We start from the raw sequence: 25,305 nt of genomic DNA, 5'->3' as shown, positions 1-25,305 counted from the left end.
GTCGGTCAGCAGGCAATGGGGGCGGGACATGATTCAGCGCGATGATTGGAGGAGGGAGGAGTGAGGGGGGGGGGGGGGGACTGAGGATAGAGTGTGGTGATTGGAGGGGGAGACGTGGCACAGACCTGCGCTTCATCCGCAGCCAGGATGATCCCGGCCGGGTCTCCGGCGCTGTCCCGTCCCCACCCGAGTACCCCCCCCCCCGCGGGTGGCCAGAGAGGTCGGCAGCAAAGATCTTCCGCTTTGGTCGGCAGGCGGGCCAGCGCAGAGAAACAGCGCTAAACCCAGCTAACTCTGCCTGTCACGCCAGGTGAGCTTACAACCCTTCCTGGACTTGCGGGAAATATGGCCAGCGCGGAGAAGCAGCGCTGGTATCTCGTCAGTCCAGACAGGGCTGTAGTTAACCCGGTGAGACAGGCAGAGTTAAGCTGCATTTAGCGCTGGATTGAGCCTCCGAAGCCTCGCACGTGTGTGAGTGTGCGCATGCGCACGCGGCCGCCAATATATTCTGTCCCCCGGTCCCCTCCATTTTTTGACAGCGGTTTCCGTCTCTGGATACATGATAAGGGAATAATGTTCAGTGCAAGGTAAAGACAGCAATGTCCGATCAAGGATAGTCCGAGGGTCACAAAGGAGGTAGATGGTGGTTCAGCACTGCCCTCTAATTCTGGTAGGATGGATGATTCAGTTGCCTAATAAGAGCTGGGAAGAAACTGTCCCTGAATCTGGAGGTGTGTGCGTTTTCACACTTCTGTACCCCTTGCCTGATGGGAGAGGGGAGAAGAGGGAGCGGCCGGGGTGCGGCTGGTCCTTGATTATGCTGCTGGCCTTGCTGAGGCAGCGTGAGGTATAAATGGAGTCAATGGAAGGGAGGTTGGTTTTTGCGACGGTCTGGGGGCTGCGTCCACAATTCACTGGTTCTCTCGTAACATTTGAGCATTTAGACAAACATTTGACATGGCGTAGAAGGCTGAATGCTAGAACGTGAGATAAACTATGCATCTTGTGAAGAATTGTTGCAACTTGACGTATATTTTGACATTTTGTTCACTTTAGGCACATATACATCATTCCTTTCTTCACGTGGATTTTGTCTTTGGGAATCATTTTGGCTCAAGTGATCATACAACCAATCACATCCATTTTGACCCTGGCAAAAGGAACCCTGTTGGTGATCACCGTGAGTTTAATTTTCTATCATCTATTTCATTTTGTTCTAAATGTGTACACTGGACAATGTTTATCACCTTCATAGGCTCCCATCTCCCTCAATCTCCTCTGCATTATTTATAGATTGGCACGGTGGTGCAGCTGGTAGAACAGCTGCCTCACAGCGCCAGAGACCTGGGTTCGATCCTGACTTTGGGTGCTGCCTGTGTATTCCCTGTGACCACATTAGGTACTCTGGTTTCCACCCTCATACCATTGACGTGCGGGTGTGTAGGTTAATTGGCCTCTAAATTGTGTAGGGATTGGACGTGAAAGTGGGATAGCATAGAACCTGTTAATCAACCTCCCCCCTTCTTCTTGCGAATGAAACATAAACCAAAGGAATAGTTAGACCTCAAGTCGGGTGTTGAGCAGCCAGGTTGTTGTCTCTGTTGGCGTCAATGTCTGCCAGGCCCTGAGCTCCATTTTGTGGGTGGTAGAGCGGGCACCCAGAGATGACATGGTTGGCTGTCTGTTGTTCTGCTCCGCATTCACAGGCTGGGCTCTGGCGGAGGGAGCCCCCATCTCCACACGCTGGCATTGAAACGCCCAACTCCAGTACCAAGTCTGTCAATGGTCAGCATGGACCCGGTGGGCCGAAGGGCCTGTTTCCATCCTGTATCTCTCTCAACATTTCAAATCCATCTGTTTTATTTTGTATCATCTTCTTCTGTTTCTCTCGTGCTATACGTCATTTTAACATGTAAGGTGGGGATTTTTTTTAAAATACTCTGGTTATCACCGCAAGGTAAGTGAAATGTTATTTTAGTTGCTGTTAAATATCACCATAAAAGATGGTGCACTTTCATTTCTACCAGGATTCTTTGATAACCCACAGTGTCTGTGGTGGAAAATCAATAGAAATCCATTAACTAAACAAGTCAATTGAAATAAAAATGGGAAGAGGTGTTAAACAAGCTGCCAGTGAACTGTTGCTCTTACCCCGAGGTAACGTCCACCCAACTGTGTTCGTTTCATCCACTGTTTAAGGGTATCCTGAGTGTGTCTAACGTGATCACCAAAGATAGACACAAAAGGCTGGAGTAACTCAGTGGGATAGGCTGCATCTCTGGAGAGAAGGAATGGGTGACGTTTCAGGTCGAAGCCCTTCTTCAGACTGGGAGTTGTGGGGGGGGGGGGGGGGGGAGACACAGAGATTTGGAAGGGTAAGATGAGAAGGTTGTGGCAGAATTCTCATCGGAGAGAGGAGGAGAACTTCTTCAAGTTATATTCTTGAGGAGATTTCGCAGTGGAGCAGACAAAATCCGCACAGAGGTGAGCAGTGTTGCGTCTGATGTAAATATAAATCTGGTTAATACCAGCGATTTAAAACACACAACGCAAACATTAACAATATGGTTGAAGAAATGGAGGATGGTTTATATGCTTCCAGGTGAATCAGACTGTCATTAGTCCAGGGTTTTCCATCTGTTAACCAATGTTAACGCTTCTGGTAACAGCACTATGGACATATGCTGCTCTATTATAAAGGCATTTACCCTGAACCGTGTAAGGAAAATGCCAGGGCCTAGTATGTCAACGCAGTTCTGTGTAAACTGGCCAATTGCCATCACTGAAAGTCATAGCACTGCCAATTAGTGTGATGCTGCTGATCCTTAGTAAAATCCGCTCTCACTGGTTTATACCCATAATGTCGCAAAACCCTTGGCAATGCCAGCAGAATAGTCAAGTGCCCGACTCACCCTGGTCACATCCCCTCTTCCATCAGGCAAGAGTTGCAGACGTGTGAAAACGCAACACCTCCAGATTCAGGGGCCGTTTCATCCCAGCTGTCACCAGGCAACTGAGCCGTCCTCTCACCAGCGAGAATTTGGTCCTAACCTACCATCTACCACATTGGAGACCTTTAAACTATCTTTAATTGGACTGTACAGGACTTTATCTTGCATGAAGTGTTGTACCTTTTATCCTCATTCTGTGGACAGCTTGACTGTAAACATCTTTTCTTTGGGTAACACGCAAACAAAAGCTTTTCACTGTACCTCGGTAGACGTGACAACAATAAACTAAACTAAACTAAAGGCTGGTATGAAGTGTCAATAGACAACAGGTGCAGGAGTCGGCCATTCGGCCCCTCGATCCTGCACCGCCAAGCTGGTATGAAGTGTACCCCCTTCCTGCCTTCTCCCCATATCCCCTGACTCCGCTATCTTTAACAGCTCTATCTAACTCTCTCTTGAAAGTATCCAGAGAACCGGCCTCCACCGCCCTCTGAGGCAGAGAATTCCACAGATTCACAACTCTCTGGTTGAAAAGGTTTTTCCTCATCTCCGTTCTAAATGGCCAACCCCTTATTCTTAAACTGTGGCCCCTGGTTCTGGGCTTCCCCCAACATCGGGAACATGTTTCCTGCATCTAGCGTGTCCAATAATCTTAATAATCTTTTATGTTTCAATACGATATCCCTCTCATCCTTCTAAATTTGAGAGTATACAAGCCCAGCCGCTCCATTCGTTCAACATATGACAATCCCGCCATCCCGGGAATTAACCTCGTGAACATACGCTGCACTCCCTCATTAGCAAGAATGTCCTTCATCAAAAATGTCTTTAAAAGATGTGTGTGTGAACTTTGTGGCATTACTGTAACAATTGCTGTCCAACTCATACACTTTACATGAGAAAAACATTGTGACGGGACCAAAATACCGGATAATTTGCAGATGGCCTGAAACTACTTTGAAAATGGAGTCAAAACACGGTGCCTCATGCTCGTGAGACCAGTAGACTATTTCTGTACAATTTACTAATCGGGGAAGTGCTTTGGGATAGCAATCATCTACTGGACTGTTTTGTAAGAAAAGGAATTCTCTGTGCACGTGTAACAGTAAAAGCACTGTTGAAGGAAGCACCATCGATGTCCTTGAGAGCTGGCAGGACCGCTTGTAAAGAGCATTGGGCCACCGTGCCATCTGCTGCAGGGATTCTGGGGCCAACGTACATCACAATGCTGGCACACTCAGAGCCAGTCAAAGCCAACTTAGTCCAAAGCCTGGCAGCCCTTCCTCACTGTGGACATGACCTCATTAGACGGAGAGAGAATCATGGAAAAATAGAAAATAAGTCGTGATCATATTGAATGGTGGCGCTGGCTCGAATGGCCATTCGGCTCTGCGATTCCAGCACCGCCATTCAATGTGATCATGGATGATCATCCCCAATCAGTATCCCCGTTCCTGCTTTCTCCCCATATCCCTTGATTCCGTGAGATCTGAAGATCTGGACTTCCTCTCTCATAAGCAATAGGAGCAGAATTAGGCCAATTGGCCCGTCATGTCTACTCCGCCACTCAATCATGGCTGATCTATCTCTCCTTCCTAACCCCAGTCTCCTGCCTTCTCCACATCACTCCTGACACACGTACTGATCAAATTAACATAAAAAGCTCGATGGCCCCATCTCGCTGCTATGCTGAAAGGACCCACGCTAGTAATTGTTCTCGTGCTGAACACTGCGCGCAACGACCTTTGAAGCCTCGTCACACCAACCTAATGCAATCCACCGGCTTTTCACAGCTGAAAAGAAATGTAGAGATGATAAAACGTTCCTTGAGATGCCTCCTACCATTCCCCCGGGGGCCATTAGTTACATTGCTCAAGGCCTTTCCAACTCGGCAACAGCTATTTTTTATGCCCAAAAAAAAAAAGACAAAATGGAATGACTTTTCCTCTGGCAGCTCCTTCCCACACCCACCCCCACTGTGTTCCCAACACTGAGCTTGTGATATGTTCTGTACACATGTGAAAATATAACACCCAGATTTAATGTCAAAACTCTGAGGAAAGGTGTTGAACTAATATCGGCACTTCTCCTGATTTATAAATAGGTCCTGTCTGCAAAATGCCCCCAGTCAAATTCTAAATACTTTCAAGAGAGAGCTAGAAAGGGCTCTTGAAGATAGCGGAGTCAGGGGATATGGGGAGAAGGCAGGATCAGGGTACTGATTGGGGATGATCAGCCATGATCACGCTGGCTGGAAAGGACGAATGGCCTACTCCTACACCTATTGTCTATTGTCTATAAATAATGTACTGATTAATACCAAATTCAGCAGCATCCTCCAACAGGCCATTTATCAAATGTGTGTGTTTAAAGACTCCTTAAAGTTGTGCTGCCCAGGTGTGTGCACTCGGTCTGAAGAAGGGTCCCAACACAAAACATCATGGCCTCCAGAGATGCTGTTTGACCTGCCGAGTTACTCCAGTATTTTGTGGTATTCCTTGAGTGTGGGGTGTTTGGTTGCATTCAAGGTGACCTTGTTCAGACATGACCTGATATAGGGCCCTGCAAATGTTTATTATGAAAGCATGTTTATCTGATCATAGTCATAGAGTGATACAGCGTGGAAACAAGCCCTTCGGCCCAACTTGCCCACACCGGCCAACATGTCCCAGCTACACTAGTCCCACCTGCCTGTGCTTGGTCCATATCCCTCCAAACCTGTCCTATCCATGTACCTGTCTAACTGCTTATTAAACGTTGAGAGTGTCCCTGCCTCAACTACCTCCCCTGGCAGCTTGTTCCATACACCCACCACCCTTTGTGTGGAAAAGTTACCCCTCAGATTCCTATTAAATATTTTCCCCTTCACTTTAAGCCCATGTTCTCTGGTCCTTGATTCCCCTACTCTGGGCAAGAGACTGTGTGCATCTACCCGATCTATTCCTCTCATGATTTTATTACGATATAAGATTACCCTCATCCTCCTGCGCTCCAGGGAATAGAGTCCCGGCCTAGTCAACCTCTCCCTGTAGCTCACAGTCTCTAGTCCTGGCAACATCCTCGTAAATCGTCTCTGAACCCTTTCCAGCCTGACAATATCTTTCCTATAACATGGTGCCCAGAACTGAACACATTACTCTAAAGTAGACAAAAATGCTGGATAAACTCAGCGGGTGAGGCAGCATCTATGGAGCGAAGGAAATAAGCGACGTTTCGGGTCGAGACCCTTCTTCAGAGACAGTGGACGGTGGGAGAGCTGGGAAGGGGAGGGGAAAGAAGGAGAAAGCAGGGACTACCTGAAATTGGAGAAGTCAATGTTCATGCCGCTGGGGTGTAAACTACCCAAGCAAAATATGAGGTGCTGCTCCTCCAATTTGTGGTGGGCCTCACTCTGGCCATTGAGGAGGCCCAGGTCGGATTTGGAATGGGAGGGGGAGTTGAAGCGCTGAGCCACAGGGAGATCAGGTTGGTTATTGCGAACCGAGCGGAGGTGTTGGGCGAAGCGATCGCCAAGCCGACGCTTGGTCTAATGCGGCCTCACCAACGTGTTATACAACTGTGACATGACCTCCCAACTTCATGTTGCTATGAGCTGCGTCTTTGCTTCCCCTCCCTCCCTCTTGATTGCTCGTCTCACAATCCCCTTGCTTCCGGCGTCCCCACTGTTAGTTGGTATCTGTGTCCCCGAGAAGCAATGTGTAAAGCATGTGACCAACCATGCAAAATTCCAAATGTTCTCCCATGTCCCCGATACCCGTTCCTGTAACGTCTTTAGCAGCATGGTGGCGCAGCGGTAGAACTGCTGCTTTACAGTGCCAGAGACCCGGGTTCGATCCTGACTACGGGAGCTGTCTGTGTGGAGTTTGTACGTTCTCCCTGTGACCTGCGTGGGTTTTTCTCCGGGAGCTCCAGTTTCCTTCAACACGCCAAAGACGTACAGGTTTGTCGGCTAATTGGCTTCGGTAAAATTGTAGATTGTCCCTAGTGTGTGTAGGCTAGTGTTAGTGTGCGGGGATCGCTGGCCGGCACGGACTCAGTGGGCAGGAAGGGCCTGTTTCCGCGCTGCATCTCTAAACTAAAACTAAACTAAACAATGTTAATAAATTACTGTTACAAACCTCAAACTTTCTCCAGTGAAATGAACCAAATGTGTGATGTAAATGGCGGTTGTGAATGTCAACGTGTAGAGTTGCTGCTTTACAGCGCCAGAGACCCGGGTTCGATCCTGACTACGGGTGCTGCCTGTACAGAGTTTGTACGTTCTCCCCGTGACCACGTGGGCTTTCTTTGAGATCCTTGGTTTCCTTCCACACTCCAAAGACGTACAGGTTTGTAGGTTAATTGGCTTGGTGTAAATTGTCCTCAGTGTGTATAGGATAGTGTTAATGTGCCGAAGGGCCTGAATCCGTGCTGTATTTCTAAACTAATCTAAACTAATCTCAGACGTTTCACAGAGTGCTGGAGTAACTCAGCGGGTCAGGCAGCATCTGTGGAGAACAAGGATATGTGACGTTTCACAGAGTGCTGGAGTAACTCAGCGGGTCAGGCAGCATCTGCGGAGAACATGGATAGGTGACTTATCACAGAGTGCTGGAGTAACTCAGCGGGTCAGGCAGCATCTGTGGAGAACATGGATAGGTGACGTTTCACAAAGTGCTGGAGTAACTCAGCGGGTCAGGTAGCATCTCCAGAGAACATGGATAGGTGATGTTTCAGGTCAAAGTCGGGATGGGAGATTGCAACCTTCATGTGGTAAAACCTTGTTTCGCCAACTGCAATCAATCCGACGTGCACAATCAAAAGATCAAATAGAACAAGTTGAGCTACAACTTTAGGCTGTGCATGCCATACATCAACGTCACCCATTCCTTTTCTCCAGAGATGCTGCCTGACCCACTGAGTTACTCCAGCATTTTGAGTCTATCGTCGGTGTGAACCAGCATCTGCAGTTCCTTCCTGCACACAATGGCTGTATCAATATTTATTTGAAAGTCTTGATTATTGATCCGTCCTTTAGTAGAGAAGTGGCTGTTGTTATTAACCCTCCAGCACGTACTGCCTTCACACTTGTATGTCTACTGCGATTCCGTGGTGTAAACCTCCTTGCTCCCGTGACTTGCCTTCCTTGGGGACTGTGCCTGACGGCCTCCATGTTGGGCGGCTACGCTCTCGGCAGTTTGCACACACAGACGGTGTGCGCGCTTGTTTGTGGCAACAAAACATTTCACAGCTCAAATCCAAACTGAGTGGTTCCCATGGTAACAGTGGCAAGGTTTCCCATCATAACTGTTATGTTTGTGCCTCTCAAACTCGCATCATCTGAACATTGGCGCTGTCCACGTTTGACCCATTGGTGGATCGCGAGCAGTGCTTGCATTACAAATGCTGCTGCTGCAACTCCCTCCTTCCTATTTAATTGGATGGGACACCCCTCAATGCCAGTTTTGCACGTTAAATTCCATATGTTTAGTGACCTGGACTGTAGACTCACGTAGACGCGCTCGTGGGGGGGATCGCCGTGGGGGATGGGGTAGGACAATGGGGACCCGGAATTGGGGGGGGGGGCACCATGAGGGATGGGGTTAATAAAAAGGGGGTACCTGGTGGCGATACTGTGTATATGTTTTAACTTTGTCAGCACCCTTTATATGGCGACTATTGACATACCGTGGGTACACAAGCAGAGAATTTCACTGTGACTTATCACATGGGACAATATTCATTCATTCACCTGTCCCACTTGCCGATTTTTATCGGCGGCTGCTGGTGTCATGTCAGTGTCGCCAAAAGATTTTGAACATTTCAACGTCCAGCGGCAACAAAAAAAAATGTTGCGACACTTGAAAAAACACCGCGTGTCAGTATTTCACCACGCCGCAAATTTTTCGGTGACCTGATACGTCAGTCAATGGTGCCGGCAGTCGCCGAAAAAAAAAACGCCAAGTGGGACAGGCGGTTAAGTCTCACCTCTAAACCAATCCAAAAACGCATCAGTGCCACGTACCTCTAGTTGTGGCTTCCAAGCAGGTTCTGAACTTGTAACACCGTTCCCTGAGTTGTATTGTCTCCTCCGCAGGTGATGGTGATCTTTGTCGTGGGCTCCGAGATCCACCAAGAAATAAGCAATGATTTCTCCAGCATTGGCACGCCGTTCCTGATGGGCACTGTTGCACTCGGTACGTTATTCTTGTGTTGTGTCGGAAGGAACTGCAGATGCTAAACCGAATATAGACACAAACAGTAAACTCTCGACAACTTCTCCTTTGACTCCTCCCACTTCCTCCAAGTCCAAGGCGTATCTCTGGGCACCCACATGGACCCCAGCTATGCCTGCCTCTTTGTAGGGTACATCAAACAATCCCTGTTCCAGGCGTACACTGGCCCTGAATATTTTCCAATGTTCTATAGATTCAGCATCAGTTCCTGTGGATTGGAGGGGAGCTAATGTTATCCCACTTTTCAAGAAAGGAGGGGGAGAGAAAGCAGGGAATTATAGACCAGTTAGCCTGACATCAGTGGAGGAGAAGATGCTGGAGTCGATTATTAAAGATGTAATAGCAGCGCATTTGGATAGCAGTGACAGGATCGGTCAAAGTCAGCATGGATTCACGAAGGGAAAATCATGCTTGACAAACTTTCTGGAATTTTTTGAGGATGTAATGTAAAATAGTCAAGGGAGAGCCAGTGGACTTTCAGAAAGCCTTTGATAAGGTCCCACACAGGAGATTAGTGGGCAAAATTAGAGCACATGGGGATAGGGTATTGACATGGATAGAAAATTGGTTGGCAGACAGGAAACAAAGAGTATGGAACAAATGGCAGGCAGTGATTGATGGGGTACGCAAAGGTCCCTTTCAATATACATGGATTAGGAATTGAAAGTAACTAGCAAATTTGGAGATGATACAAAGCTGGGTGGCATTGCTGCTATGAGGATGCAGGGTGACTTGCAGCTTGGGCGATTTGAGCAGATATGGCAGATGCAGGATAATGTGGATAAATGTGAGGATATCCACTTTGGTGGCAAGAACAGGAAGACAGATTATTATCTGAATTATATCAGTTGTACAACGAGACCTGGTGTCCTTGTACAGTCACTGGACATACAGGTACAGCAGGCAGTTGCTATGCCATGTTGGCCTTCAGGGAGTGGATATAGGGTAGAGTTCCTTCTGAGGTGTAATTCACAGTGAGACCACACCTGGAGTATTGTGTGCAGTTTTGGTCTCCTAATTTGAAGAAGGACATTCTTGCTATTGAGGGAGTGCAGTGTAGGTTCACGAGGTTAATTCACAGGATGGCGGGACTGTCATATGATGAAAGAATGGAACGACTCGGTTTGTATCCACTGGAATTTAGATGAGAGGGGATCTTATAGAAATATATAAAATGATTAAGGGATTGGATGCTAGATGCAGTAATCATGTTCCCGATGTTGGGGGAGTCTAGAACCAGGGGCCGCAGTTTAAGAATAAGGGGTAGGCCATTTAGAATGGAGATGAGGAAAAGCTTTTTCACACAGAGAGTTGGGAATTTGTGGAATTCTCTGCCTCAGAAGGCAGTGGAGACCAATTCATTGGATGCATTTAAAATAGTTATATAGAGCTCTTAGGGCTAGCAGAATCAAGGGTTATGGGGAGAAGGCAGGAACTAATTGCTAAATAGGGGTGCTAATTGTCAATGATCAGCCATGATCACATTGGATGATGGTGCTGGCTCGAAGGGCCTATTGGCCTACTCCTGCATCTATTGTCTATTGTCTATACCTCCCTGAACTCCATCTACTCTACATTAAGGACCACCTCATGCACCCATGCAGAACCATATTCTCCAGCTTTTTGTGTCTATTTGTGTATTTTCCTGTACGCTTACACTCAGAATGGAATATGTTTTTTTGAACGTTTTTGTACTTAGAAAATTATGATTGCGTCGTGTCGAAGGAGTTACTTAAACATAATTTATTTTGCAAAATCAAATTGCCAGTTGAAATATCCTTGTAATGATCTTTCTTAATGTCGTTAAGTGACTGGATAAATATATTAGCTGCAGTATAAGGTGTTTCAAGGTTGAAGATATCTTAGATAGACACAAAATGCTGGAGTAACTCAGCGGAACAGGCAGCATCTCTGGGGAGAAGGAATGGGTGACGTTTCGGGTCGAGACCCTTCTTCAGGCTAGAGTCAGGGGAAAGGGAAACGAGGGATATGGATGATGATGATGTAGGGAGATAGAGAACCAATGAATGAAAGATGTGCAATAAAAGTCACGATGATAAAGGAAACAGGCCATTGTTAGCTGTTTGCTAGGTGAGAACAAGAAGCTGGTGCAACATGGGTGGGGGAGGGATGGAGAGAGGGGGGTTGCAGGGGTTACTTGAAGTTAGATAAATCAAAATTCATTCCACTGGGGTGTAAGCTGCCCAAGCAAAATATGAAATGCTATTCCTCCAATTTGCGTTTAGCCTCACTCTGACAATGGAGGGGGCCTAGGTCAGAAAGGTCAGTGTGGGAATGGGAAAGGGAATTAAAGTGTTTGGCAACCGGGAGATCAGGTAGGTCCAGGCGGACTGAGTGAAGGTGTTCAGCGAAACGATCGCCCAGTCTGCGTTTTCCTCATGAATAGCTGGAGAATATGAAACAAAAAGCTGGAGAATATAGTTCTGCATGGGTGCATGAGGTGGTCCTCAGCGTAGAGGAGATGGAGTTCGGGGATTTATAGACAATAGACAATAGTTCCCTGTTCCGCTGAGTTACTCCAGCATTTTGTGTCTATCTAAGATATCTTCAACCTTGAAACTCCTTATACTGCAGCTAATATATTTATCCAGTCACTTAACGACTTTAAGAAAGATCATTACAATGATATTTCAACTGGCAATTTGATTATGCAAAATAAATTATGTTTAAGAAACTCCTTCGACACGATGCAATCACATAATTTTCTAAGTACAAAAACGTTCAAAAATACATATTCCATTCTGAGGAAAAGTTCTTGATTTAGTTCACAACAATTAGTTTAGTCTCTGAGTGACACGAGTGCTAACATCGTGAGCAAAACACAAAGTGCTTGAGGAACTCAGAGGGTAAGGGTAGCATCTGGGGAGAGAATGGACAGACAACGTTTCGGGTCGAGGCCCTTCTTCAGTCCGAATGATTATTGAATATTTAGTGCATATGATCATTAGTCAAAGCAGAGTTGACAGTGATTTTCTAATGAACGGAATATGTTTGAACGGGAACAATCTTCCAGGGCAATGGAGAAAGGAAAGTTCCAATCTTTCAAGAGCTACGTTGGGCTGCATGACTCTAACGGATGTGTTAAAATGAAATTGAGTCTAGGATCCAAGATCCATTGCCCAATCTATGGCAAATGCATTACTCTTGCTATAACAGCAGAGTCAGACTTCAGAGATACAGCGTGGAAACAGGTCCTTTAGCCCACCGAGTCCGTGCCGACCAGTACACCACCCTACCCTACACACTAGGGACAATGTACAATTTTACTGAGGCTAATTAACCTGCAAACCTGTATGTCTTTGGAGTGTGAGAGAAAACCTACGCGGTCACAGGGAGAGCATGCAAACTCCGCGCAAACAGCGCCTGTTGTAAGGATCGAACCTGGGTCTCTGGAGCTGTAAGGCAGCAACTCTACCGCTGAGCCACCGTGTCTCCACCTTGTCCTTGGTGAGAACAAAAAACAATGAGGCCATTTTACAGTGAATCTTCCGTTACCCAGATATTCCCTTCCTTTTTTACTTGAGAATAAATGTATTCCCCTGCCCTCTGGCTGCTTGATGCACACAAGCATTTGGAAAGGGCGGAGAGAAGATTTACCAAGATGTTGCCATCAGCTGGAGCCAAAGGGAGAGGTTGGGGCAGGCGAGGACTTTATTCCTTGGAGTACAGGAAGTTGAGGAGAGATCTTGCAGAAGTGTCCAAGACCACGAGGGGAATAGATTGAGGGAATTCGCTGTCCTTTACCCAGAGTGGGGAAATCAAGAACCACAGGACAGAGGTTTGAGGTGAAAGGGGAGAGTTTTAATAGGAACCTGAGGGACAATGTTTCCCACAAAGAGGGTGATGGGCATATGGAATGAGCTGCCAGAGGAGGTAGTTGAGGCAGGTACTATAACAAGATTTAAGAGACATTTGGATAAGAATGTGGTTGGGAAAGGTTTAGAGGGATATGGGCCAAACATGATGGGCAGGTAGGACTAGTGTAGATGAGACATGTTGGTCAGTGTGAGCAAGTTGGGCCAAAGGGCCTGTTTCCATGCTTCTTCTTGCGAATGAAATAAGCTAAAGGAATATTTAGATCTCAAGCCGGGTGTTGAGCAGCCAGGTTGTTGTCTCTGTTGGCGTCAATGTCTGCCAGGCCCTGAGCTCCATTTTGGAGGGTGGTAGAGCGGGCACCCAGAGATGACATGGTTGGCTGTCTGTTGTTCTGCTCCGCATTCACAGGCTGGGCTCTGGCGGAGGGAGCCCCCATCTCCACACACTGGCATTGAAACGCCCAACTCCAGTACCAAGTCTGTTGAGCTTCACCCACGCTCCTCTGGGGAGGTCAGACCCTGGACAGCTTTTATCTGGTGAAGAGATGTAGCTGTGTAATGGAGATGAGGTTGCCTTCCACTCCTGTGACCACTTGGTGGCTATCCAGTGTGCTTTTGTCTCAGTTGGCTGGATGGATGGATGGTAGGAGTTGTATAACTCCATGCTGTATAAATCTATGAAGGCAGGTGGGACGTGGTGTAAATGGGGCATCTTTGTGTGCATGGGCAAGTTGGGCCGAAGGGCCTGTTTCCATGCTCTAAGACTCTATATTCTTACCAGCGGCCAAGTTATAATGCTGCTGTTTCACTCCCCCCCCCCCCCCCCCCCCCCCCCCCCCCCATCCATGATGAGTTCAAATTTCCTCTGTGCATAGTTTAAAATCTGTTGGGTGTAAATCTGTTCACATTTAACAGCTTTTAAAATACACAGATAAATCAATATGTTGAAATGAAGCTGGAGAGCACTCTAAACAGTGGGCTGAAAATAGCATTGTGAACAAATTAAACCCTGAAGACTATGAGATTGGATTTCATAAGTTGCGGCACCTTGGCGACCAAATTGGATAAAGATGTGCAGATGAATGTAAAATTGTCCTGCTGAATTGAAAATTGCCGTGGCAACAGGAAGCAGAGGATAATGATGAATGGACAGGTTTTATCTGTAAAAAGCACTCGGGGCCAGTCCAGCTTTTACAAGGATATGATTTTCACAATCATATCATCAGGTGCCATTAAATATTATCAAGAATACAAATAACATTAACCTCTGGGGCAGACACAAGATATTACATGGAAAGTAATCTCGACAAATTAACAAAATGCTTCGCATTGCACCAGGAAACTTAACTCGTTGACCCGTGGCGTGAAGAAAGATTATAATCACATCATTTACATGAACGAAAGACTTGCCTTTATACTAGACCACCTTAGAACCAGCGCTGAGAGATTTCTATAGAATTATTGTTTTATATACAGTGCCAGTTTAGTCAATAGACAACAGGTGCAGGAGTAGGCCATTCGGCCCTTTAAGCCAGCACTGCCATTCAATGTGATCCTGGCTGATCATCCCCAATCAGTACCCCATTCCTGCCTTCTCCCCATATCCCCTGACTCCGCTATCTGTAAGAGCACTATCTAGCTCTCTCTTGAAAGTATCCAGAGAACTGGCCTCCACCACCCTCTGAGGCAGAGAATTCCACCGACTCACAACTCTCTATGTGAAAAAGTGCTTCCTCATCTCCGTTCTAAATGGTTCACCCCTTATTCTTAAGCAGTGGCCCCCGGTTATGGACTCCCCCATTGGGAACATTTCCTGCCTCTAGCGTGTCCAATCCCTTAATAATCTTATATGTTTCAATAAGATATCCTCTCATCCTAAACTCCAGAGTATACGAGCCCAGCTACTCCATTCTCTCAGCATTTGACAGTCCTGCCATCCCGGGAATGAACCTCATGAAGCTACGCTGCACTCCCTCAATAGCAAGAATGTCTTTCCACAAATTAGGGGACCAAAACTGCACACAATACTCCAGGTGTGGTCTTATTCACTGTACAACTGCAGAAGGACCTCTTTGCTCCTCTTGTTATGAAGGCCAACATGCCATTCGCTGTCTTCACTGCCTTACACAGGAATGCATTGCAACTATTTTGTGCAAAGCAAGATCTTGCAAACAGCACAGTAATGGTTGATTTATTTTTGTTCCTGGGCTGGACTAGTTGAACTCCATCGACAGTAGACATCATGCCGACTGTATCGCCCTGGAGAAACAAGGAGCTGCAGGTGTTGGTTTACAAAAAAAAGACACAAACTGCTGGAGTAACTCAGCAGGTCGGGAGAACGTGAGTAGGTGATGTTTCAGGTCTGGACCCATCTGAAGAAGGATCCCATCCTGAAACGTCACCTATCCAAGTTCTCCAGAGACGGAGTTATTCCAATAATACTTTGTGTCCTGTTTCTGTATTGCCCTATTGGTTCACTCTGGTTCACTTTGTTCCTATTGCATTTCTAAAATTTTGTTTTTCTGAACCTAGTTTTTGATACATCCTTGAATCACTTTTTCATTTGGAGATTTTCCTACTTTTTTTAATGAATGGTGAATTTGATTATATGCAATGAATTCTTCTGACAGTTGAGGCAATTTTGCTCAAATTCTCCAGAAGGCCTGATAATTTGCTAATTTTCTGCACTGCTGGAGAGACTCTGGAAACACCACTGCTCTTATTCAAATGCTTCATTTTAAATAATTTATTTCCCATTTGTTACAGGATGAAATAAAATAAACTTAGTCACAGAGGCAAATGTGGTTGGTTTAATGAAATGCTGGAAGTACAGTAGATAATTTAATTTTAGTTGCATATCTGTCCCAGCTGAGGGAGCACCTTCAGCAACAGACTGGTTCCACCAAGATGGAGCACAGAACGCCACAGGAGATCCTTCTTCCCTGTGGCTGTCAAACTTTACATCTCCTCCCCCTCCTGTCGTGGGGTAGACTGACTCCCCCATGTAAAGATTTAAGAAAGAACTGTAGATGCTGAAAAAATCGACACATGTCTGAAGAAAGGCCTCGACCCGAAACGTTGCCTATTTCTTCACTCCACAGACGCTGCCTCGCCTGCTGAGTTTCTCCAGCAATTTTGTCTACCCCCATGGTAGGTGACGTTTCACAGAGTGCTGGAGTTAAGGGCCTGTCCCACTGTACGAGGTAATTAGAAACATAGAAAATAGGTGCAGGAGTAGGCCATTCGGCCCTTCGAGCCTGCACCGCCATTCAATGTGATCATGGCTGATCATCCAACTCAGTATCCTGTACCTGCCTTCTCTCCATACCCCATGATCCCTTTAGCCACAAGGGCCACATCTAACTCCCTCTTAAATATAGCCAATGAACTGGCCTCAACTACCATCTGTGGCAGAGAATTCCAGAGATTCACCACTCTCTGTGTGAAAAATGTTTTTCTCATCTTGGTCCTAAAAGATTTCCCCTTACCCTTAAACTGTGACCCCTTGTTCTGGACTTCCCCAACATCAGGAACAATCTTCCTGCATCTAGCCTGTCCAACACCTTAAGAATTTTGTAAGTTTCTGTAAGATCCCCCCTCAATCTTCTAAATTCTAGTGCGTACAATTCAAGAGTTCTCCCAACTTTTCTCCTGATTCTGATTCGGAGAATGTCCATAGCAGGTCCCTTGGAGTTTGTGGATGTCTCGTAGCGGCTCGTACGAGTAAAAAGTAACAATTTTTTTCATCACGAGTATTTTTTTACCCGTGATGAAAAAACGTCACGAGTTTACCGGATTTCGCGAGTACCTACCGTTACTCGTATGAGCCGCTACGAGACATCCACGAACTTGAAATTGTTGTGCTTGCAACACTTTGAACTTTGGCCAAATACACCAAACCAGTTTTTAATTGGCTTGGTAAGTTAACAGCCAGTCCCACTAGGCCGTCATTTGCGCCTCTTTTTCGCGTTATATGTAAATTAGGTCGACGCGTCGTGAGGCACGGAATCGTATGCGGTGGCGCACGGTATCGCACGGATCTCCAGGATTTAGTACAAGAATGAAATCCTTGTGCGTCACCTGCGTGACGTATATCGCGTACGCACGCTGACACATTGGTGTCGTACGTTGGCGTCCCGACGTCTCACATGTATCGCGTGGTGATGCATGGTTATGTTACCATGCGTTAACGTCCTTACGTCCTTGCATCAACGTCCTGCCGTGTGCCGCAGGGTATTCTAATGGTGTCACGTGCACCAGACGGCTATGCTGATGCGTGATTTGCGCACAACGTCGCACATCACGACGCGTCGACCTATTTTACATATGATGCGTAAATGAGGCGCAAATGACGGCCAATTGGGACAGGCCCTTTATGAAATGGCACCAGAGGACATAACAATGTTATTGTTGGGGGCTTAAAAGGTAGCCGAGTGACTATGCGTTTTAATTTGAGTTTTTGAATTCAATTGAATAAATTAGGTGAATTTTGAATAAATATCTAATTATGATTACATCACCATGTTATTTTGACTTTTTTGACTATTCAAACTAAAGGGCCTGTCCCACTTACGCAATTTTTTTCGCCAACTGCCGGCACCCGTCATAGTCGCAGCAGGTCGTCGAAAATTTTCAAAATGTTGAAAATCCAGCGGCGACCAGAAAAAGGTACGACTTTTTGGGCGACTACTCACGACCATACAGGCGTAAGCCATTTAGAACGGAGACGAGAAAACAGTTTTTCTCACAGTGAGTGTGAACTTCTCTGCCTCAGAGGGGGATGGAGGCCGGTTCTCTGGATACTTTCAAGAGAGAGCTAGATAGGGCTCTTAAAGATAGCGGAGTCAGGGGATATGGGGAGAAGGCAGGAACGGGTGCTGATTGGGGATGATCAGCCATGATCACATTGAATGGGGGTGCTGACTCGAAGGGCCGAAAGGCCTACTCCTGCACCTATTGTCTATTGAAAAGTTGCGTTTTCAAATTAGCTTTCACAACCTAAGGAACTTCCTACAACTTTAGGCTGTGCACGTCATTCGTCAGACGAAGACCTAAGAAACTTGCTCCGTTTAGCTTAGGCTGGGGATTTGAGAAAAACACTTCCATGGAGAACTGAAATTTGCCCATTTCAAAAGCAAGGGATATTATGCACAAAACATATGATTAAGCGTGAACATGTTTTGATTTGAAATTAAATATGTTGAAATCTTTTAATGTTAATTACCTATTCAAACATCTGTGTTTCATTAATTTTGCTGGGTCGTTTTGTTGGCATTAATTAGGCCTAAAGAAAGTTTCACACAAGCAATTTGATTTGCTAATTATATCATTAAAATAGCAAAAACAGTCAGTGGATTAGGCCAGTGTAGCCAGTACATTCAGGCAGTATTGTCTCAGCCATGCCCTGTCTCTGTCCATGGACGAAACCTGCCTCCTACCATGTGTGTGGGCGGGCTGGTGCCTGTACCTCTGAAGTTGGCACCCTTCTCCTGAAGGTCAATGGCAGAATAGCAATCTTAATGGAACAGTGGGCAGCTCAGTGCTCTTTTTACGGCTGGACTCAAGGAACTAATGTTGCTAGTGTACAGAAAAAGACACAAAGCAGGCCGGGCAATATCTGTAGTAGCCATTTACCTGAACTCAGTATGTTATAGCTATAACCAGTTATAACCTTTACAGCTATAACCAGTTACCTTTATATTTTATCTGCCTGTAATTATGTGGTTGGGATTTATACGTAGTCTGAAGCGTGCTTGCGGCTGGGATTCACGCGCAGACTCCCCAGTAGTTAGTTTAGTTTGAAGAAGCACAGGAGAGAGGTCACAGCTTTCGACCATGCACGAGCAAGATTAAAATGTACTTATACAAGAAGAAGTTTGGATGAACATCTTACTGTATTTACTGCTACAACAAAGAAACTATTAATCAAGAGACTGTGTTTGGAAGATTTATCTTTTGACGGCATTGAATGTCTCGTTGAGAGCTTGTGGGTGCGTATCGATTATCTTCTGATCCCCTGTCTTCAATTAGAGACTCGAGGACTAAATCCTTGGAGTCACTACAGTATCTCTGGAGGACATGCATCAGCGGCGTTTCAGGTCTACCCTTCTTCAGGCAGATTGTAGCGGGGGGAGAAAGCTGGAGGAGAGGTGGGGGAGAGGGGGGAACAAATCCCAGAGAGTGATAGATGGATGTAGGTGAGGGGGGTGGGGGGGTGGGTTCACTGGCAGATGGTTGGACAAAGGCCAGAGAGGAAAAAGCAAAAGATTGTAAGATATGGAGAGAAGAGGCGTGGAATGCGGATGGGATATAGGTGTAAGGCACTCGTTAAGGGGGAAAGGAAACGGAGAAATGTGTGATTTCCAGGTGGGGCCGCATCGAAGAGAAAGGTGGGGGGGGGGAGTTTCTATGTTAGTCAGTTACCTGAACTTGGAGAATTCAATGCTCATACCGTTGGCTTGTAAGCTACCTAAGCAGAATATAATGTGCTGTTCCTCCAGTTTGTGTGTGGCCTTCCCCGGCAATGGACGAGGTCCAGGACAGAAGGGTCAGAATGGGAATGGGAAGTGGAGTTACAATGGTCGGCAACCATTTTGAGGCTGTCCCTAGCAACTCATAGAAAAGATGGAGATATCTACATTTAATAAGAATAAGATAATCTCCCACTGTATTACAGCAATGCTAAATGACCTGTCCCACCAGCAAGCGTGACCTAACGTGGTCGCTTGAGCCATACGGCCTCGCGGGGCCGGTCCCACTTCAATCGCCGGAGCCGTATGGAGTTGTGCGGAGCTGGTCCCGACATCGCGCGGGGCTCCGAAAAACTGACACTGTTCAAAAATTCAGCACGGGCGTACACACCGTCTCGACACCGTACGCAGCGTCTTGACGGCGTACGCCTAGCGTGAACTTCCTGCGACTTCACTCGAACTTCACGTCAACTCGTACAGGATCACTCGACCTCCGCGCGGCCCCCGTTTCCGGTTTGGTCACGGTTGCCGCATGCAGTCGCATGCTGGTGGGACAAGCCCTTTATTGTTGATCTTTGATGGATATCTTTAGTTTTGGCTCATAATTGTATTACTCTATCAAATATGAATTAAACTAATAGCTTTTCCTGCTTTGTTCTAGGGGGCGTTGTAAATGTGATGCCAATGCTATTTTCAGATATTTCACCAAACAGATCTCAGGTAGGTGCATAAACATTCTCAGGACAGAATATTGCCATTCTTTTCAATTATTTGTTATCGAACATATGCTTTCTTGTCACCTTCCCCTCAGCTAACTGTGAACCATTTTAAGGTAGATACAAAATGCTGGTGTAACTCAGCGGGACAGGCAGCATCTCTGGAGAGAAGGAAGGAATCAGAGATGCCGCCTCTCCCGCTGAGTTGCTCCAGCATTTTGTGTCTACCTTCCATTTAAACCAGTGATCTGCAGTTCTTTCGTACACTGTGAACCATTCTGCATCTCTTTATCATGACTTGCTTTGATCTGTCATTTTCACACTCTACCCTTCCAGATCTCTAGGCTCCCTCACCCCTGACTCTCTGTCTGAAGAAGGGTCTCGACCCGAAACATCACCCATTCCTTTTCTCCAGAGATGCTGCCTGTCCCGCTGAGTTACTCCGGCATTTTGTGTCTATCTTTGGTTTAATAAACTTTTTTTTTACTCTATTTTCCCGTCATTTGGACAAATTTGGACATCTTGAACGAACCCCTTTGGTTTCCTCTTAACATAATAGAGATTCACCTTCTCCAGAATAGTGTGGGTGACATCCGAAACATAGAACGTAAAAATCTACAACAAAATCATTTGTGAATATGAAATGACAAGTCTCATCGTAAACAATATTAACATTCTGGACAAACCACATTACCCTCCTTGCTGGATGAATGAAATAAATAGACTCGATACATAATATTTTTTCTTTATTCATATTGAAATTGCATCCTGTGCAGCTATTTAATCCGGTCAATCTTATTGTCATGGGGATGTGAATCGAAGATGTGCGGGGTGAAATTCTTACACAGAGGGTGGTGGATGCCTGGGATGGTGCTGGAGGCAGCTACAATCGTAGCATTTAATAATTTAAATCATTAAATTAATGATTTCATGGCACATTTTATCTGAAAGTGGCATTTATTCATATATACAGTATATATATATATAGTGTGTATATATATATATATATATATATATGTGTATATGTGTATATATATATATACATGTGTATATATATATATATATACATATATGTATGTATGTTTGTATGTTTGTATATATATATGTGTGTGTACATATATATATGTGTGTGTTTGGATGCATGTGTGTGTGTAGAAATATATGTATATAGATATGCAGGGAGTGGAGAGATATGGATGATGTGCACGTAGATAAGATAATAATTGATCAATTATTTTAAGACCGATTTTGCTTATTCAGTTAGTGTTGTGCGCTCGTCTTATGGTTGAACTATTTCATGTTCTTGCTTGCGGAAGGTCCTGTGGTTTCGGAGGGCGGTCATCGGAGGCCTCGCTACTTGTGCTGTGCTGAATATTTTCTGGTAGGTAACACATGCATGCAGGTTCCATTGAAAGTCAGCTTGTTTCTGGAGCGACGGCCTGCTTCATTAACCCCTGAAATGCCAGATAATGACACCAGTTATAAATATTGAACTTGATACGGTGTCGATGGTTATTATAAAAAGATAAAGGAGGTGCGATGACTTAACTGCAAATGTGGGAAAGGATGCGCTTGGTAGATTGGCTTTCATCGGTAAAGGGCCTGTCCCACTCGGCGATTTTTTCCGGAGATTGCCGGCGTCACATCAGGGTCGCCAAAAGACTTTGAACATTTCAAAATCCAGCGGCAACAAAAAAAACCGTTGCGACACTTGAAAAAACACCGCGCGTCAATACGTTGTCACGCCGCAAATTTTTCCGTGACCTGATGCGTCAGTCAATGATGCCGACAGTCGCCGAATAAAATCGGCAAGTGGGACAGGCCCTTAAGTCCATTGCAGGAGGGATGTGGAGGCCTTGGAGAGGTTTTCCCTGGATCCTGGCCGGATTTCACCCTTAAGAAGAGTTTGGACAAACCTTGTATTGTTTTCTCGGGAATGCCGGAGGTTGAGAGGAGACCTGAGAGAAGTATATAAAATGATGAGAGGCATAGATAGGGTAGACAGTCAGAACCTTCTGTCCAGAATGGAAATGTTAAAGACTAGAGGGCATAACTTTAAGGTGAAAGGGGCAACGATTATAGGAGACGGGCAGAGTAGGGTTTTTACGCGGTGGGTGCCTGGAACGTGCTGCGCAAGGGTGGTGGTGGAGGCAGATATGAGAGGCTTTAGAAGGCCTTGAAGAAAGGTGTGTAAGAGGCGTTTAGACAGATGGAGAGGAAAGAGTTGGATCACATGCATGCGGAGGAGATTAGTTTATCTTGTATCGTTCTCGGCACAGGCACGATGGGCTGAAGGGCCTGTTCCTGTGCTGTACTGTTTTGTGTTCTATGTATTTAATAAATGTTTTTGTTTGGTGTATCAAGCAATTAGCCTGACGTAGATCCTTTTAGCTCCCGGTTGTCTTAAGATACTGGATTGGCCCACCTTGCCCACTCTCTTGTCCATTCTAGACACACACAGTTTCCATCATCTGATTTGTGACTTACACTGGCTCTGAAAATGACGTGTTTTCTGTGAGTTATCAGGCATTGATTTTATTTTAATAGATTCCCTTTTTTAGACAAACACAATCAAATTCTCATGTGCAGGAAGCGACTGCAGATGTTGGCTTACACCTAAGAGAGACATAAAATGTGGAGTAACTCAGCGGGACAGGCAGCATCTCTGGAGAAAAGGAATGGATGACAATAGACAATTGGAGTAGGAGTAGGCCATTCGGCCCTTCAAGCCAACACTGCCATTCAATGTGATCATGGCTGATCATCCCCAATCAGTACCCCGTTCCTGCCTTCTCCCCATATCCCCTGACTCCGCTATTTTTAAGAGCCCTATCTAGCTCTATCTTGAAAGCATCCAGAGAACCTGCCTCCACCACCCTCTGAGGCAGAGAATTCCACAGACTCGCCATTCTCTGTGAGAAAAAGTGTTTCCTCGTCTCCGTTCTAAATGGCTTACTCCTTATTCTTAAACTGTGGCCCCTGGTTCTGGACTCCTCCAACATCGGGAACATGTTTCCTGCCTCTAGCGTGTCCAAACCCTTAACAATCTTATATGTTTCAATGAGATATCCTCTCATCCTTCTAAACTCCAGAGTGTACAAGCCCAGCTGTTCCATTCTCTCAGCATATGACAGTCCCGCCATCCCGGGAATTAACCTTGTAAACCTACGCTGCACTTCCTCAATACAAGAATGTCCTTCCTCAAATTAGGGGACCAAAACTGCACACAATACTCCAGGTGTGGTCTCACTAGGGCTCTGTACAACTGCAGAAGGACCTCTTTGTTCCTATATTCGATTCCTTTTGTTATAAAGGCCAACATGCCATTCGCTTTCTTCACTGCCTGCTGTACCTGCATGCTTACTTTCATAGACTGATGAACAAGGACCCCCAGATCCCGTTATACTTCCCCTTTTCCCAACTTGACGCCATTTAGATAGTAATCTGCCTTCCTGTTTTTGCTACCAAAGTGGATAACCTCGCATTTATCCGCATTAAACTTCATCTGCCATGCATCTGCCCACTCCCCCAACCTGTCCAAGTCACCCTGCATTCTCATAGCATCCTCCTCACAGTTCACACTGCCACCCAGCTTTGTGTCATCTGCAAATTTGCTAATGTTACTTTGAATCCCTTCATCCAAATCATTAATGTATATTGTAAATAGCTGCGTTCCCAGCACCGAACCTTGCGGTACCCCACTAGTCACTGCCTGCCATTCTGAAAAAGACCCGTTAATACCTACTCTCTGTTTCCTGTCTGCCAACCACTTCTCTATCCATGTCAGCACTCTACCCCCAATACCATGTGCCCTAATTTTGCCCACTAATCTCCTATGTGGGACCTTATCAAATGTTTTCTGAAAGTCTGATGTTCTGGCGTTCCGGGTTTTTCAGACTGAGCGTCAGGGGAGTGGGAGTTTGCATAGATAAGGTTGAGTAAGAGATCAAAAGAGCTGCAGATCAAGGCAAATGTAGAATAGACCACTGTTAGCCGGGAGAAGATGCAAACAGAGACACAATGCAATCAGAGGGACAGTCAGACTGGTTGGAGAACTGGGACGGGGGAGGGATGGAGAGAGAGGGAAAGCAAGGGTTACTTGAAATTAGAGAAGTCAATATTCATACCGCTGGGGTGTAAGCAGCCCAAGCAAAATATGAGGTGCTGTTCCTCAGCTATTTTACATTTTACAAAAATGTTGAAGGTACTGTTCTTGATTCAGTGTTGGTTCTCCACCTTTAAAGGTAATTAAAGTTCTTGTTTGTGCTGAGATGTGCCCAGAAGGTTGTTCTTGCCGAATGTCAGATTTGGCACCATAACGTTCAGTGGCCTCTATAGAAGACCCTTTTCATCGCATCAGTACTGACCAGCAAATAGGCCACCACCAGATGTATGTGCTTTGTTGGGGTCGAAGATCTCTGCAAGTGTTTCCAGATGTTGAAATATAGATTCCAAATGACCTCTGACACTGTTTTTGGTAATGGCCTTTAGTTTAGTTGAATTTAGTTTGGAGATTCAGCATGGAAACGGGCCCTTAACCCCACTGAGTCCGCCACCCTACACACACCAGGGACAATTATACTTTGATACATTTATACCAAGCCAATTAACTTACAAACCCGTACGTCTTTGGAGCGTGTGAGGAAACTGAAGATCTCGGAGAAAACCCATGCGGGTTATCGGGGAGCACGCACAAACTCGGTACAAACAAGCACCTGTAGTCGGGATCGAACCCAGGTCTCCGGCGCTGTAAGGCAGTAGCTCTACCGCTGCACCACCGTTATTCGTGGTATGCATGGACCTATCTGAAAGGGTTGTCTGCTTGAAATATATCTAGATTAATGATTTACTTTGACTAAAAAGGCTTTTCCATGCAATCTTTCTCAATTATTCTCAATGGTTTCTCATTGTGAAGTGGCTATTGGCTTCCATTAGGCCTGTGTTGTTACACACACTGAACACGCAACAGAATCAGAACAGATCTCTGGAAGATAATTACAGGTATAGGACTTCAACTTCAATGAGTGAATTGATGCTGCAACAACATTTAAAAGACATTTGGACAGGTACATGGATAGGAAAGTTTTCGAGGGATATGAGCCAAACATGGGCAGGTG

At 45.7% G+C, this 25,305-nt stretch overlaps 1 protein-coding gene across 2 annotated transcripts in view; it reads left to right on the top strand.

Annotated features, from left to right (window-relative positions):
• si:ch211-51h4.2 (uncharacterized) overlaps nucleotides 1-25,305 on the top strand; it is a 158,302-nt gene that overhangs the window by 69,159 nt on the left and 63,838 nt on the right. For both annotated transcript variants that reach the window (XM_055646256.1, XM_055646255.1), the window contains exons 8-11: nucleotides 1,057-1,180; nucleotides 9,028-9,127; nucleotides 20,134-20,192; nucleotides 21,505-21,569. In XM_055646256.1, the coding sequence (XP_055502231.1) occupies nucleotides 1,057-1,180; nucleotides 9,028-9,127; nucleotides 20,134-20,192; nucleotides 21,505-21,569 (348 nt within the window). The remainder of the gene's footprint in view (nucleotides 1-1,056; nucleotides 1,181-9,027; nucleotides 9,128-20,133; nucleotides 20,193-21,504; nucleotides 21,570-25,305) is intronic.

This window comes from Leucoraja erinacea, chromosome 14 (assembly GCF_028641065.1).
Source record: "Leucoraja erinacea ecotype New England chromosome 14, Leri_hhj_1, whole genome shotgun sequence".
NCBI lineage: Eukaryota > Metazoa > Chordata > Chondrichthyes > Rajiformes > Rajidae > Leucoraja > Leucoraja erinaceus.
The sequence above is the reverse complement of the archived record's forward strand: the minus strand, read 5'-3'. Positions and strand labels throughout refer to the sequence as shown.